Source organism: Camelus bactrianus, chromosome 8, assembly GCF_048773025.1.
Source record: "Camelus bactrianus isolate YW-2024 breed Bactrian camel chromosome 8, ASM4877302v1, whole genome shotgun sequence".
NCBI classification, from domain to species: Eukaryota; Metazoa; Chordata; class Mammalia; order Artiodactyla; family Camelidae; genus Camelus; species Camelus bactrianus.
The window spans coordinates 18,524,979-18,542,188 of NC_133546.1; the positions used below are offsets into that span (position 1 = coordinate 18,524,979).

The 17,210-nt window shown below is 37.2% G+C and overlaps 1 protein-coding gene across 14 annotated transcripts in view; it reads right to left on the reverse strand.

Moving 5' to 3' along the window:
* UTRN (utrophin) overlaps positions 1-17,210 on the reverse strand; it is a 457,676-nt gene that overhangs the window by 93,364 nt on the left and 347,102 nt on the right. For all 14 annotated transcript variants that reach the window (XM_074368225.1, XM_010965836.3, XM_074368224.1 and 11 more), the window contains one exon: positions 5,620-5,888. In XM_074368225.1, coding sequence (XP_074224326.1) covers positions 5,620-5,888 — 269 coding nt within the window. The remainder of the gene's footprint in view (positions 1-5,619; positions 5,889-17,210) is intronic.

A 17,210-nucleotide genomic window follows, 5' to 3' on the forward strand; every position in this document is an offset into this window, starting at 1 on the left:
AGGCCTTCCTTCCCCTGTCCTGGCTGGAGGCCCCATCATGTGCTCCTCAGCATCCTACCTGCCAGCTCCAACACAGACAGGATTTTCAGCCTGTACACTCTGGACACACAAATCAGTTTCTATGGTTGGGGACATTCTTGATTGCTTGGTGCCATGTAAGCCACTTGATATAGATTTTAAACATCATTCCTTATCAGAGGTCCTAGTTCTTGGCATTGGAAGCATTCATATTTTAATGTCCCCTCACCACCCATACCACCCACCTCCAAGGAAAGAATGGAAGCTTCTTGAGAACAGACACTCTCCAGTATTCAGCACAAAGTTTGCCATACAAGAGGCACAGAGTTCACTTCTAATGATGGAGGCTAAAAAAATTGGTATCTCAGGCAAGATTAAGACAATATAGAATTGGGAACAGAACTGGGATACTAAAAGAGAACAGAATATTTTTAACTCTTTGGTATGTCAAAATTAGAGTTAATCACACACCAAACTTACAGGTATGAGGTGTTGTATACGTACCATTAGCATTTGCCCTCAAGTTTCATCATTTCTATAACCTCCACCCCTTAAGAGACTAGGCATATGTCTATGAGCCTCCTTTCTTCTCTTTCATCGCTCCAAATTTAGTTAATGAATAATATAGCTCAAAGTGGCTATAAAGTTTTATTAAAACACTACAATATTAATTTGGCTTCCTCCTTATACCTATAAAGAGAAAGCCTCTTTAACCACTTCCTAACACCCCCTTTTATTACATGTAAAGGATAAAAATAAACATTATGGTTGGCAAACATCAAAATAATGTTCAGAATATAACATATCTTTTAAAAAGAAAATTAATTTTAGGTAAATCAGAAAATACATTTTAGCATTTCAAAATTATTGAACATGCCCAAAAGCCACATGAAGCAGCTCAGAGGAACAGATCTGGAGTCCAGAGACAGAGTGGAAGGTACAGACTTTGAGATGACATCTGAGCAGTGAGCAGGGAAGTCAATGTGCAGAAAGTAAGAAATATCGCCAAAACCATGAAGACGCCAGCATTTCAAAGTCAGGCCTGGAGACGGACATTTGGGATTCAGCTAAATGAGTGATGACTGAGGTTGTGGGGTTAGATAAATTATTCTGTAATAAAGCATAAAGAAAAAAAATCAAAATCAAATAGAGGAAGGGAAGCCCATGAACATGTGAAAATTGACACAAAATGGAAGGAATTCAGAGTTGTGACAGTTTTTCTCCATGACTGTAGATGTTTGTCTTTCAAGGATGACAGAATGTGTACAAAAAACTGACTCACAAATACAGTTCAGTGAGAGAAGCAGAGATGTGATAATAAAGACATGACAGGTCTAAAGAACTAATAGTTAATACAGAAGCATGAGACTGAGAGACTAGTGAGAAAAGAGATTTTTTCAGTCTAGACATTGAAAAGACTTGGGTTCCCTCAGATTCAGTTTAAAAATAATTATAGCACTCAAATCCTTCGAGGTTTCTTCAGTTGTGATTTTTACATTATATACTAATGATCAGATTTTAAAATCAGTATCTTCGTATTTTGGAGCTATTAAAGGTTAAAAGTGAAACGCTAGAAAATGTTCTCAGATTTATGTAATTGTAAATAATAACTAGTTTTATTTCAAAAGACAGTGAAAGTTTTTTCAAATTATATTATAACTTCAAGACAGATTTTTTAATCTTATAGAATAAAGGAGTTTTATCTTTTCCTCTATAAAAATAATGCTTTTCTCTTAAAAGCCACAGGTAAAAACATTAAAAGTCCTCTCAGACAAACAATGCATTTTAAGTTTAATTTTGTTTCTGTAGTCCAGTGTTTTACAGTAATGAGGAATCTTTCTAATTAAGAAAGTTCGTCTTTTGGTTTTCAAGAGCTTCAAATTAAGAGGCTTTCTGAAATATAGCAAGTTTTAAAACAATTTCAGATATGTTGTGTGTTCTGGTACCAATAACCAATTTATTATGTTTTGGCTGTGCTCTCTTACAGGAGAATAAAAACCTATGTGGTCTTTCTTGCTATAAAAACAGGAACATCTGCTAGTGTTCAAGGTGCTGACTGGCAGCCCACTGGCAGATGTGAATCCCAGTCCTTCTCCTGTCAGATGTGTGCATTCTGCAAATAAGAATGATCAAGGATGATTTTAGGAAGTTGCAATTATTTGACTACTCTGAAAGATTTTGTTTTCCAGTTGCTTTGGCATATTTAATAATATTTAGCAATAATCAGAATTTATTTTCAACTGCCTCTAGCGTCACTGGGATTGGGGTATACTTTAGAGAACATGTAAAATATCCCAGATTTGAATCCATTTTACTTGGTTTAAGGAGACTTGTGGGTTTTTTTTTTTTTTATTTTTTCCTAATAAGATGTTGAAATATCTTAATCCATAGTTTATTCCTTTGTCTCAAATATGGTTGTTTCTCCCAGCTTAGCTATGTAAGCAGAAATTTAAACAGATGGATTTGGATTCAGAGATGGGTAATTTCTTTAATCAAATGGGATTAACAACTCCCAAACGTTTAGGCCTTTAATAACCCCAGATATAAATTTTCATTTTTCCCCCACAAATAATCATCCTCTATTAAAAACTTATACTTTCAGATTCAAATGGGTGAATTCTTGCTCCAACCCAGAGGCAGTTTTGCTATCCAATAGAACATACTTTTCGTAAAACATTGGCTTAAAGATTTTCAGTGTTTAAAAATCATCTTTTAAAAATGCAAGAAGTATGCAACTTCCAAAGAATCTGTACCAAAAGGTTTTATATTCAGTTTGTTATTTTGAACTCAGATTCAGTTATGGAAAAGCTTTCTGGATGCTACAGTTACGGGAAGAAGTCTGATTAAATCCCAGGGTCACTGGAAACATGTATATTTACAATGAAAGACGGTAGACCCCAACACTCTTTTAGTAAAAAAAAATTTTTGTTTAAAATTTAATATGTAACTTTTAAAGCTTTGAATTCAAATAGTTGATCAAAGTTGAGCTTAGTTATATTAGTATGAATGAGGTCTCTACAATGAAGGAGAAGAGCAAGAGAGAAATCACAAAAACTCCACCACTTACTGGCTGTGTGGGCTGGAGCAATGTCTGCACTTTAATCATTTGTAAAATGGACATAATAACAGGACTTATCTTGTTTGGTTGGTGTGAAGTTTAAAAGAGATATCAGTATAAACTGGCTAAGAACAGTTCCTGGCATACAGTAAGCCTCAGTAAATGTTATCTATTATTATTATTACTCCAATTTATACATACATATATTTACTTATGTAATTTTCCTGAGTAGTATTCAGTTAATTTCCTAGGCCTTTCTTCTCTTTCCTATTCAACCACATGCAAACAAAGGGAGCGTATTATCCAATGTCCGTGCACAAAAGATGTTACGTCTCTTGCAAAAAAAAAATCCCTTTCATGTTATTAATACTATCAGTCTAACACCTTCTGATTTTTCATCTGTTTAGTCTTTGATTTCATTCATGACTACCTACGATATAGTTTACTATGATACTGCAAACCCAAATACACTCTAAATCTGTTGTTTGTGTCTTTTGCTGCCTAAATTCCATTAAAATTTTTCTGGATATGTTCTAAATTATGGAGCCAAGGGGAGTCTAGACCAGAAGTTTAACATCCTTAACTTTGGGCAACACCTGACTACAAACAAAATTTATAGCTAAACTAATCCTTCATTATATAGTCAGACAATGAGATATAATTAGTAGATAAGAATTCCCAGTAAAACAGTTTTGATTAACCCTCTAAATCCAACTACCAATTTAAAAAGGAACCTGCCAGACTACACCATGTGGATGCCATTTGTACGATCCAGGCTGTGAGAAACACTATAAAACAAACAAATCAGTTTCTTCAAGAAATACATTGCAAAGAAAATAAACAAGCAAACAAACAAACAAAAAAGATAAAGGGAACATCTGGAGATTAAGAGGGACTTTAAAATATTTAAAAAACAGGTAAAATTAACTGGACAGCAGCATGTAAAGCAATGAAGCTACAACACTCCCTTACACCATACACTAAAATAAACTCAAAATGGATCAAAGACTTAAACATAAGACAAGATACAATAAACCTCCTAGAAGAAAATATAGGCAAAACATTATCTGATATACATCTCAAAAATGTTCTAGAACAGACTACCAAGCAATAGAAATAAAAACAAGAATAAACAAATGGGACCTAATGAAAAGCTTCTGCACAGCAAAGGAAACCATAAGTAAAACAAAAAGACAACCTACGGAATGGGAGAAAATTTTTGCAAAATGAAACTGACAAAGGCTTGATCTCCAGAATATATAAGCAGCTCACATGATTTAATAAGAAAAAAACAAACAACCCAATCCAAAAATGGGCAGAAGACCTAAACAAGCAATTCTCCAAGGAAGACATACAAATGATCAATAGGCACATGAAAAAAATGCTCAATATCACTAATTATCAGAGAAATGCAAATCAAAACTACAATGAGGTATCACCTCACACCAGTCAGAATGGCCATCATTCAAAAATCCACAGATGACAAATGCTGGAAAGGCTGTGGAGAAAAGGGAACCCTCCTACACTGCTGGTGGGAATGCAGTTTGGTGCAGCCACTGTGGAAAACAGTATGGAGATTCCTCAAAAGACTAGGAATAGACTTACCATATGACCCAGGAATCCCGCTCCTGGGCATATATTCAGAAGGAAACCTACTTCAAAATGACACCTGCACCCCAATGTTCATAGCAGCACTATTTACAATAGCCAAGACATGGAAACAGCCTAAATGTCCATCAGCAGATGACTGGATAAAGAAGATCTGGTATATTTATACAATGGAATACTATTCAGCCATAAAAACCGACAACATAGTGCCATTTGCAGCAACATGGATGTTCCTGGAGAATGTCATTCTAAGTGAAGTAAGCCAGAAAGAGAAAGAAAAATACCATATGAATTTGCTCATATGCGGAATCTAAAACAAAAACAAACAAACCAAAAAACAAAAATACAAAACAGAAACAGACTCATAGACATAGAATACAAACTTGTGGTTGCCAGGGGAGCGGGGGGTGGGAAGGGACTGGGATTTCAAAATGTAGAATAGATAAACAAGATTGTACTGTGTAGCACAGGGAAATATATACAGTATCTTGTGATGGCTCACAGTGAAAGAGACTGTGACAATGAATGTATGTATGTTCATGTATAACTGAAAAATTGTGCTCTACACTGGAATTTGACACAACATTGTAAAATGACTATAACTCAATAAAATAATGTTTAAAAAAACAGGTAAAATTATATTGTTTAGGGATGCACAACTGAGTGAAAAAGCATAAAGAAAAATAGAAGTGAATTATTGTAAAAGTCACCTTAGTTGTTATTTTGTCAGGGGAGGGGGTTCTGATGGTGAGGGGCATATGGAAAACACCTGTTGTGTCTGGAAAAGTTCTAAATCCTGATTTTGGTGGAGGTTGTAATGTGTCGGCCTTATAACAATCCCTTATAACAACTTATATATGTGGCTCTCTTTATCTGTGTTATAGTTAACAACACAAGATTTCTTAAAAGACTTTATCTGAGGCAAGGATGCTGACCATGGTTTTCTCGATGTGGTCCTGCAGCGAGTCGATGAGTAAGTCTCCCACGGGCTTCCAGCCATTCCTCACGGCCTCCGCCTCCTTCAGGTCAGCATCCAGGTCGTCCATAGCTCCCTGCAGGTCTCTGAGCTTCTCCAACGCCTTGTCTACTTGCTTTTGCCAATTGCTAGTAACAGCATTTAGACTTTCCCACTTCTCTTTGACTTCAGAAGACTGTTTGCGCATGGCTTTGGCAATCTTTTGGGCTCTCTCCTCAGGAGTCAATTCTGTGATTTAAAAACAAAAAAAAAGAGACAGAGAGAGAGTATTTTGAAGCATGATCAACTTTACATTCTTACAGCCAAGTGTGACTACCAGCTTCCAAAGGGTTGCTACCAGGACACTAACCAGAGTAAAATGCCTCCACACTGCCTACCAATCCCCATTACTTCTCCAAAGAAGAAAAGAGCTACTCAAAGTAATAAGAGCCCACGTGGTTTTGGTGACTTTTGATTTTTAATATACTTGCAAACCTTGAAATGTGACACATTCAAGAAATAAAACAATTTTTCTTTAACATAAATTTAGTTACATAAAATCCAAAGATAGCTTTTCATTAGTTTGTCATTGCCCTCAAGAGAAATGGGAAAGATAATTGGGAAATAAATAGCTTTAAGTCATGAGGAAAAACTCTAAGAAAATAAGATTAATTTATTGTGTTCTCGAAAAATATAACTGAAGACAAACAACATATCTTAGATACGTCATCACTGCTGAGTCTGTTTGGCAGTTAGTTCATCTTTAACACAAAGCATTCTGTGCAGCCCAGAAGTGTAGCACGACCACAGATATTTCAACAAGAAGACGACAAGACTTCAAAGAGCACCCTGAAGGTTTAACAGAACAAGAGGGCCTCCAGAATGTCTGAAACAAAGTAGACTCTTCAGACAGGAAAGGGCAGGCATGATGCAAGATGCTGCCACAGGGCAGGGGCAGGAAGAAAGAGGAGGAGTCCAGAGGACAAGCAAAGGATACAGACAGAAATCAAAGTCAAGGTCAAAGCCAAGGGTCAGAAATACAAAGACCAGAAGCTGGCAAGACAAGGGTATGGGAACTTGATGGTCACAGAGCAAACAATCTCAAAGCAGGGTAGACAGATCTCCAGCTAAACCCTTCTGGTCTCACTACCCCCAAAACCCTAGGAGGCTGCCTTTCCTCTCTGGCTGGTTTGAATGTTGTCCTGTTTGTCCCCTGGAAACAGAGATGCAAGCCTGAAACATACAATCATTCAAAACTGCACATGAAGACAGAAGGGCATTTTCTTCTTTGTGATAACATTGCATCTTTAAGCATCAGCCACATTAGCAACACCCACTTCACCTCAAAATATTCCAAACCATTCATAAAATGCACTGAAATTCACCAAACTTCCTGGTAAAAAGAACTCCATGGTAAGATGAACTGAAGCAAGCTCTTCTAAACTAGAACGTTCCTACACAACATAGATTTGTCTGCCTATCTGTCTTTATTTAAATATTACTTAAAAGTCAAGGTAAAGGGGACAGAACATTGTTTTTTTATCTAAGTTTCCAGAAATTTCTAGACCTCGATATTTAGAAGTAAAGCAGCTATCACACAACTCTGGGCGCCACATGGACTATAAAGAGCGTAGCAGCCACAGAACTCCAAGCTGTGCTGCTGACGTGCTAAGAGGCTATGCAGAAACGCCAACAATCCCTCGGCAGCGGGGCTGATTACAAGAGAAAACATTATGACAGGCCGACAGGCTAGACACACCAGTACGAGATAAATGAGGAAAGTTAGTGAACTAGAGACCCAGCTTCAAAGAATGCTTAGGCTGGGACACAGTCCAGTGCAACAGTCCGGGGAGGGAGTCGAGAATCCTGGAAAAATGCCTGAAACATGTAACACATCAGGATTCCAAGGCTCCCGAGATGAAACTTTGTGAGGAAAGTACGTCATTAGAAAGGCAACTTGATTTAAATCCTTAGACCTTCAAGACATTTTTATAAAAGGAAAAACATGTAATACTTACACTATCTATATTTTACATAAATATAAAGTGCTATGAAAAAAAGTCATTCTTAGCCTGATGCAAGAGGGAGTTGATAATTTTTATGATGGCAACACCTGTGCTTGTTAATAAGTCACTTGGGCTTTATTAAAGATATGTTTTAAGCACCCACGTTTTACTGACTTTGGTAAAAAAAAAATGCAGCGCCAATTCAGAAGAGACAACTTACTTATGACTGTTTTCCTTGGATAAAGCAAAAACTGTTTCTGAGTCAGTCACTGAATAACCTGGCAGGGAGACGCACAGCTTCTTTGTCCTGTGACAAAATTCCCAACACTGGCTGCGACATTTTGGTCTTCATTTAATGTAAAATCTTTTGACTGAGCAGTCCTTTTGTAGTATTTATTATATAATCCCCACTCAAGCAGCTACTCAGAAGAAAAGTTCTATGTTCAACTCACCATCTGTTTGCCAGAAAGAAAGCCCATTAACTAATCGCAGAGTCAGAATAAAAGTGCCTCCTGTTACAGGAACAATCTCAGTTTAATGCACACTTTAAACCAAGAAGAGAGCAAAGCAAAAAGCCAAACAAAACCTTTCAGGATGTCTGCAAAACAGGTAGTAAGAAGCAACATGTGAAATCCCAAGTTATGACAACTTGGGGTAAGAAAACAGAAAAACAAATTAAAATAACAAGAAAGCATAAAAGATGAAAATCATAAAGGGATATCATGATATCAAAAAATCTTCCAGTTATTTGAAAATCAACAGACAAAATTTGCGTCAAATTTGCTGAATAGATATTTCCTGGTAAGTTTTGAGGCCTTCATGCAAGAGTGGAGAATCCTCTGGACCAGCAGTTCCGAATTCTAGTGACATATCAGAAATCACCCTGATAGTTTGTTTTTAAATGCTGATCCCCAAGGGTCCTACCCCCGAGTATTAAAAGACTCTGGTTCAGTTGATCAAGGGTGAAGGGCAGCCTGGATGTATTTTGAAAGCTCCCAGGTGACTGTAAGGTGCTGCCTGGACCAGAGCACCGCCAGCCTAATGGCTTATGAATTGATTTCCCTGGTCGCCGTGGCGCAAGCTGACAGTGTTCCCGCTCCAGCGAGCTGCTGTGTCACTCCCACACAGAGCAGGGCACTAACTACGGAAGGCGGAGAACAAATGAGGCTCGGTGACAAGAGGGTAATCTAATTTGCATTTGAAAAGGCAGTAATGGAGGCTAATACCGAGAGGAAACAGCAGGATAAAACCAAGTAAATGTCCTAACAATTCACAGACCTGAAGTGCTTTTTCTAAGTAACTTTCCTATTCCCTGGAGTGTGTGTGTGTGGGGGGGGATTTTTTTTTGAGGAGAAGTACTTTGTTTCACTCTCCCTTCTCTCCTTCTTCTCCCTTCAGGACTTCCCATTTACCTAAATTATATTTAATTATTATATATTATATTTCTATACATATTATATATGTATATAATACAGTATGTTATAATGTATTGTAAATGTTACTATACTTTATATTTACATAGTTTAAAGCAGCAATTTCTTGATTGTGTTACATAGTATTTAAGGATGAGTAGATAACTATCTTTTAGGAAGAAGAGAAAGAGAAAAGAAAGGAATGACCAGTTCTGAAGTTTTCTCTCTTGTCCAACTGGTTTTATTCTTCAAATTGGCAAATTAATTGGGTGGCATTTATACAACGCTCTCCTTTACATCCCGAAGAGAAAGATGCTAACACGTTTCACTGGGATACAGGTGGAAAACCATCCTGGACCAGGAGTGCAGCCTAGGGCTTGAAAGCAGCCCTGCTCCCACCTTGCCCTTTGCTCTTAGGGGATCTGCTCATCCAGGCTTTATCAGTTTGGAGCCTAATTATCTCCTGATGGGAGAGCATTTGACAACAAGGGCCTCTTTTACCTCCAAAATTCAATTATATAAGGAAAGCAAAGCCGTCAGGTGTCTCAAAATCTTACAGTAGAGGGAAAAAAATCTCCTTCTGTGTGCTTATATCCATAAATTTATATTTTAAAAATTAAAGTATATGTCTCTCCTATGAAATACTGAAGAAATGTACTAGAATCAGCCCAGTTATTTTACATAAAGATTCTCCATATTTGTCATATTTTCTTTCTCAATTACAGAATTGACATGTAATCTCCACTGTGACTTTTTATTCTTAGATTCTAAGCCTCATGTCATGCGTGTTTATTCCTCTCCATCCTGGTTTGGCAGTACTCAGTGTAGAGACTGGTGTGTCCTCTCTATATAATTACTGAATTGAGTTGGACTGAATGGGATTTTCAGCTTTACTTCTTATTGAGAATATTCACCTTCATAATTTTAAGTGGAAATCGTTCCAAATACATTTTCTTCCTCCCCCCCAAACCCATTACCACATTTATAAAAAAGATTTTTACTCTGAAAAGAGGATAAACCTTACAAAGTCATTTCAAGTGCAGTGATTCCATCTTATTTGTACTGATTGCTTACTTTTTTGCATGTATCAGTAATCTTATTGTATTTCACCAAGAGATGAAAAGGAAATATTAAGACAAACAAGTATAGAAAAAAAATTCTCCAGAGTAGCATTTTCACCCCGTGGACAATTCCATGCAAGAAAAGATTAGTTCGTATGCTAGTTCCCATACTAACTAGTTACGTAATCATAGATACATTCCTTATCTCCTTGAACTTTAGTTAATATTTATAAAACTACTGGCACACAGAAAAGATTCAACAGAGGTTAATTTCTTTCATTTTTTTAAATGATTTTGTTACTAAGTCTGGGAGGTTTAGATGTCTTTAGAGATTTTCACATAAGCAAACCAAGTTGGTTACCCAACAAGAATTAATGGGAAAAACCCCACAGCACCCCCATCTCTGACTTGCTCGCTCTCTTTCTCTCTTTCTCCACTCCATCTCTCTCTCTCTCTCATTCTCTCCCTCATGACCAAAAGATGCTTCTGATTAAAATAATGGAAAATACACTGTTCCCAAATTTTCTGATTACATGATTAAGATAAACTTAACCTCTCTGAAAGCATCAGTGTTGAAGAGGACTTTGCCCATTTCCTACCCAGCATGATGACTGATGACAACAATTCATTAGGAACCAGGTTACAAGTACACCATCAAGTACCACTGGCTGATTACTGTAATATTTCTAATTAGGCTATTCTACTAAATTATAAGGATGACAGTAAGAGGCTACCCAGAGTAGATTAACCTGATAATGTGTAGCCTAAATCTTTCAGTAGGAATATGACAAAGATGATAAGGATCCGTTCGTGCTGCCAAGGAACTCCAAAGTAAAGAAATTAAGGGAATATCTTCCACAAATACCAAAAGACAAGGTATTAATGGGGCACAGGGTGGAGGTGGGGCAGATGGAGCGAACAGGAATGTGGATGCACTGGCCACGAGTCAATAGAGGCCCAACTGGAGTCTGAATACATTCAAGTTTTATGCTTCCTGTAAAGTATGCCAAAGTAAATAAACCCAGTATCGAGCTGCGGACAAAGCAATGAAGCAAGGAAGACCATTAAGAAGATTATCCTCCAAGTAAAAGCAGGAACAGCAGAAAGGTCGTGGAACAGACCTAGCTAAGCCACCCAGGATCTAGCTTTCAATTTTCTATAATAGAAAATTCCCTGAATGTTTTCACACTACAGTTTTGTAATTTATTCAAGTCAGTTTTTAGTGCTGCACAGCAGCAGACAGGTCACAGGAAGCAGGAGGGTGTTCCTGAGAGGGCAGAAGAGAAGCTGGGAATGTAAGTTTTTGGAGGGCAAGGATATGTTTTGCTCACAGCGGGACCCCCATTGTCTAGAATACCACCTGGCACATGGTAGGCATTCAGTAAGCACTTGTTAAATGAATGAATAGGTCTATGTACAATATCTTTGTTTTTAAAAAACTTCTCCTTTAAGATCAAAGGACAGGAGTCTTAAAAGTCTCCCATTTCTTGCCACACTATTGCCCATCTCTCCCCAGGCTGCTTCCCTGAAGAACATAGCAGCTAATGATCCATCAAGTTATAAAAGAAGTCAGGGCTTTCTGCTCAAATTTAGCCATTCTTATAAAAGAAGTCGGGCATGTCTTAACGATTACACACTGCCAAAATAAGCGAGGAGTTTAATTAAAGTGGGAAATGTATGCCTTTGCTAGGATTACACTTTTTAAAATATAGCAAACCCTGCAGTTTACTCTCGACGATTCCAGCTTTCCAGAGGAACAGCCACAACAGCAAAAGAAGAACATACCACACTGAGAGCGTTTAGTCCCCTCCTATTCTTTATGTTTAAATCAGAGAGTGACAACCCAGATGTTGATTCCAATAAAATACATACATGTAAATTATTGCCATCCTTTTTATGCGGCAAATGTGATTTATGGATGGTTGAAATGGTGATTAAAGACCATAACAGATGGTAAACAATTAATTTAATTTGCTGCGTCCATCATACTAACCTTTGTTATCATATAATTCTTCATCTAGAATGTTGACTTATTTAAATTGAATTTCACTATGATGGTATTCATTAGCATGCAAAAAAGTTTTTGAAATTTTTATCCAATCAACAGGCTTATGGCACATTATTATTTTAGGAAAGTTGAAGACTAGATTCATTACATCCATACATGGACTACAGAGCTTTAAAATGAGAAGGATCACATTGCTGCTCTGTAGTTAAGAACACTGGAAAAGAAAGTAACATTATATTTTTCTGTGCTTTTTCATGCATTACAACCTTACTAATCTAATTTGGACTTAAGAAGCTAATTAAATTATTGCCTGGGTCTATAGGCCTGAAAGCAATTATTTATCCTTCAAGTTTTTATATGAAAACTAAAAAGAAAAAGTCTAATTTTGTCTAAACACCTTCTCCCTTTGTGCTGGAAAATCAGTGAACTGGTATGTCATTCCATTAAACAGCCTAATAATTCAGTAAAAGAAAAGCAAGAATAAAGAGAAAGGATATTTAATTATTATATGGAATTTTTCTAAGTAGAAAAATATAGAAAATAAAATTTTATTTCTACTGACCATCTAGAAGTGCTCTGATTATTGGGGTAGTTATGATAGCATTCTGTGATGGTTAAGGAGCATCAATGGTTGTGGCAAGCCTGAGTTGGTGTTTCAGCTCTGTCACATGGGTGACAGTATGCGTCCAAACTCAAAGTCTTAGTTTCGTCATCGGTCACACGAGTGGTAACAACAGTACTCATACCTCTGAGAGTGGTTAAAGAATTAAAGGAAACAGTGCCTGGTACACTGTAAGCACCTGATAAAGGTTGGCTTGACGTGAACATCTATGTTTACTAACATTTCTCTCCTCTCCCTTTTTGAGCACTGGTTCTCCCTCTAACATTATGCGGGGGGTCTGGCAACCCCAGCTGACACTAAGCTCCTTGTTACTCAGGCTGGGTCCACTGATGCTCTCTCTTGGAATGTCCTGGATCTAAGGAAGGGCCATCCCTCCCTAGTATGTGGTTATGAGGTATTAAGGTCATAGGAAAGGTAAGAAAATGAAATCTTGTGGAGACAGGCAGAAAGGGAGACACAGAGAAAGGTGTTTGACTGGCATTCCAGTCCCTGCGGCCAGCTCTGTCCTTGCTCTTACTGTAATTGGTTATGGGAGCTAAAACCTCCTCCCTTGTGTCTACATTTATGGAAGCTGATGTCTGCCATTGACAATGAAGGGGGTTCTAATTAATAAAGCAGTCATTAGGAAAACAAAAAATGCCCTGGGAAAAAAACACCCAGGAGTTGCACCAGCCTAATTACTGACATCAGATTATGCATAATTTGGTCTCACTTTATGATTGCAAGGACACAATTACTGCTATCTTTTTTTTAATGTAATCTTTCTGAGACTTTGTATAAAAGTAACTTCTAAAATCTATATTTCAAGCTTTCACTCATTTAATGATCATGAAATTTTTATTTGCACAAGTTTGCTAACACTGGCATAAAATAGACTGACATAGTGAACTGAAAAAATATCATATTACTTCTTTGGTATATCATAAAACATATGAGATTTCACATAGATGAAAAATACTCCTAACTGGCTTTCTAAAATATTATCAAACATTCAATAATTAAAAGAAAACCGTATATTCTGTGTTAAAATATTAGGTACTAACAAATACACACAACATCAAAGACCAAGAGGAAAACCATTAATCTAAACATACTTTTTTTTTAATCTGAAGAGTTTATATTAGCCATTAATCTCAGGTACAATCATTTACAACCATAAAAAGTTGTGTATGAATAAACACATACGCAACCATAGACACTACACAGAACTGTGAATGCATGAACACACTACAGTGAGCTGTTTTCCCCCTCTGTCATTTAAATGAAACAAAATAATTAACTGCACCAGGCTGAAAAAGAAACAACGTTCAGACAGCCTGGAATAAAACAGTAGTCGTAGTAATAGCAATGCCTTCACTGGAATAAATTTGAAAGAAGACTCAAGGGGAAATTTATGAACAAAATAATGCAATCTGCCTTAAAATCAAAACCTGAACAGAGGAAAACAGCTTTTCTACACCCACATATGCAATAAAATGTGCAATTTTCCAACAGTTTTAGAGGTGAAATATCCTATTAAAGTGTTGGCTGTTTTATATAGTAATTGATACCACAGCCTCGACTCATAAAACATGTATTTGTGTGCGTGTGCGGGCACGTCTGCGTCTGCATATGCATATGCACCTGCCCGCATCCACGAGAGTTGTGGAGAGGGGGATGCAGACGTAAGGCTCTAACTCCCCTGCGCAAATTTGACTTTTGACCTGAACTGTAGGTAATGAACAGGTGAGAAGGCACGTATATTCTCTGATTACCTCCAGAGGGGTGGAGGCAGGAGTGAGGCTGACTGTGGCTAAGCCTCACCGCCGTCTTACACATCTACTTTCCCTGTGCAGCCGTTTGAGTTTCAAAGGAATTCAATCTGGGACTGGGAACAGCTAGGAAGGTTGGGCGAAGAAGGAAGAAGCCAAGAAACACTTGTGCAGGGTTAAGAGGCTCCAGACATTGCAAGTCAAGAAGGAGCCAGGAGGTCAGTGGCCAATGAGCAGGGAGAGAGAGAGTGAGAGAGACAGAGAGAGAGAAGATAAAAATGAAGGGATATGTTGAAAGCCAGCCAAATATACGGCGGTTAAGGAAGGTCACCAACAGAGAAGTCTAGTGCTCTGTTCCTGGATCGACCCTACATGACCTTGGTCTGACCACAATATTTTCTTAGCCTTTGTGTTTTTATTTAATTTTTTTAAAAAGAGGCATACTGTATGATCTGCCCAACTCATTGGGATAGTTAGGAGAACACAAAAGTGGTTTGAGAAGAACAAGGAACAATATGAATGATGATGAGACATTTCTCGTTCCACTGTTGTACTATTTAGCAGGTAAAGCTAGGTGATTGAAATCAAATGAAAAACAATTCAACTGCACTGAAAGGAATATTATATATTGACATGATACAGCTCAAATCAAGTTAAGTAATTCCATGCTACTCAAGATAAGGGAACCACTGACAAAGGTGTGAACTTTGTAAAATTTCTGTAATTATTCAGATAGTTTTAGTTCAATTAAAAATTATATTTTATAAGTGTTTACAATTATAATTTATAACTGTTTACAAGTAGAATGAGTGATTCCGGGTAGCTGAGTGTTCCAGACAGCTATATTTCATTCATTTAGCCCTATTTTTTTATGGTAGTCATTTTGGAAGGAAATTTACTAAAATATAGTATACATTTCTATTCCTTCTCTTAACTGATTTATATTTTGTCTTCAAAAACAGAATACAAATCATAGCTTCAGCTTTTCTTTTACTGTAAAAATCCCCAAAGACTACTCTGCTTCGTTTTATTTTCAAATTCTCGTGTATCTCTTTATAATTTTTTTCCTCCTCATTGCAGTCAGACTGCCAGAAGTCATTTGTCACTGTCACCCTTTTCCAGTCCTGTCATTTCCATCTTGCTACATACTCATAATTCACTGGAAAACAAGTTAACCTGTTAACAACAGTGTCTAAAGTAAGAGCTAAGTGGCCTTTCTATGAGTTAACAGGATCTTCACTATATTTTCTGTATAATATCTATCTTGGATGCTAAGATAATTTTTTACACTCTTTCAGATTCTCAGTAAACGAGAAAGGTCACTAAGTAAGGAAAGGGCTGACTTTCAGACACAGATATTAGTAACATTCCAAGCGATGGCAGGGTACCAGGGAGGGTGCGAAAAGGCTGGGAGAGGAATCAGTTTAGGAAGACTCGAAGCCTGCAGTGAGTGGGGCAGAAAGAGCAGGGGCTGGGCCAGTAGAGGAGGAAGGATTGGAAATCAGGTAAGAGGGACCTATGGGCAGCAAAAAACAGGATGGGCAACAGCATAAAGGCAAGAAGACCATTACCTGCAGGACATCACGAGAAGCTGGGTGTCAAATGGACATTAGTTTGGAGCCGAGAGAGGCATGAGGTGCTACAGCACAGGAAGGCCGAGGCCACGTCACTGTGTAGCTCTGTATGGCAGTGAAGGAGCTCAGATTCCATTCCAGAGGCTACCAGTGTTTTTTTGTTTGTTTGTTTGTTTGTTTTCTCTTGTCTTCTCCTTTTCCAGTTTATTAGGTAGAATTATTGCAGTTCAACTGCACATACATATTACATTGCTTATAAATATATATGTTGGCTTATTCCTTTGATAAATATGTAAGTTTAAAAAGCTAAAGATCTAATCTGTTCTTAGAAACAGTAATTAGTACGTATACGTAAACTAAAAAAAAAAAAATGTGCAGTACACTGTGTATATGCTACCAGTGGTTTTTAAACCAAGGGAGCAAACACCAGTTCTGTGTTTAGACATATCATTACAGCATCCATGTTGATGCAGGCGTGCCAATTTAGAAAGGATTGCAACCAACCCTAGCAAAAGACAGTAAGGGCCTAAAATAGGGCTGTTAATGTCAGTAGAGATTTTTAAATATTTAAAATATACATACTTTAAAGTTGCTAAGAGAGTAGATCTTAAAAGTTCTCATCACAAGGAAAACAGTGTGTATGTGAGGCGATGGGTGTAAACTAGACTTACTGGGGTAATCATTTCACAATATATACAAATATCAAATCATTACGTTGTACACCTTAAACTTGTACAATGTTATATACGTCAATAAAACTGGGGGAAGAAAGAAAATCTCTAGCAGAGCATACCTGATAAGATTCTTTGTCAGCAACAGATCATTTGGTTGAAATAATTTAGTTTGTTTTTTTTAGCAGCATTTATCAATTAAAAGATTCCTGACAGCAAATCACCCTGTGCTATACAGTAATGAAATAAAACTCTGTAAGCTATCATAAAATGCATCTATACACATATAAGATAATTGATCATAGGAAAAAAGAAGCTAGGGGAAAAGGCTTTTGGGGGAGAAAAATCATGGAGAGAAGTATTCTCTGGAATAGTTACTTGAAAGTAAAGAGATTCATCCTGGTGTGTCCCCGTGGCACATGACACACAGCACACTCAATAAATACTTATTAACTGGAATCAACAC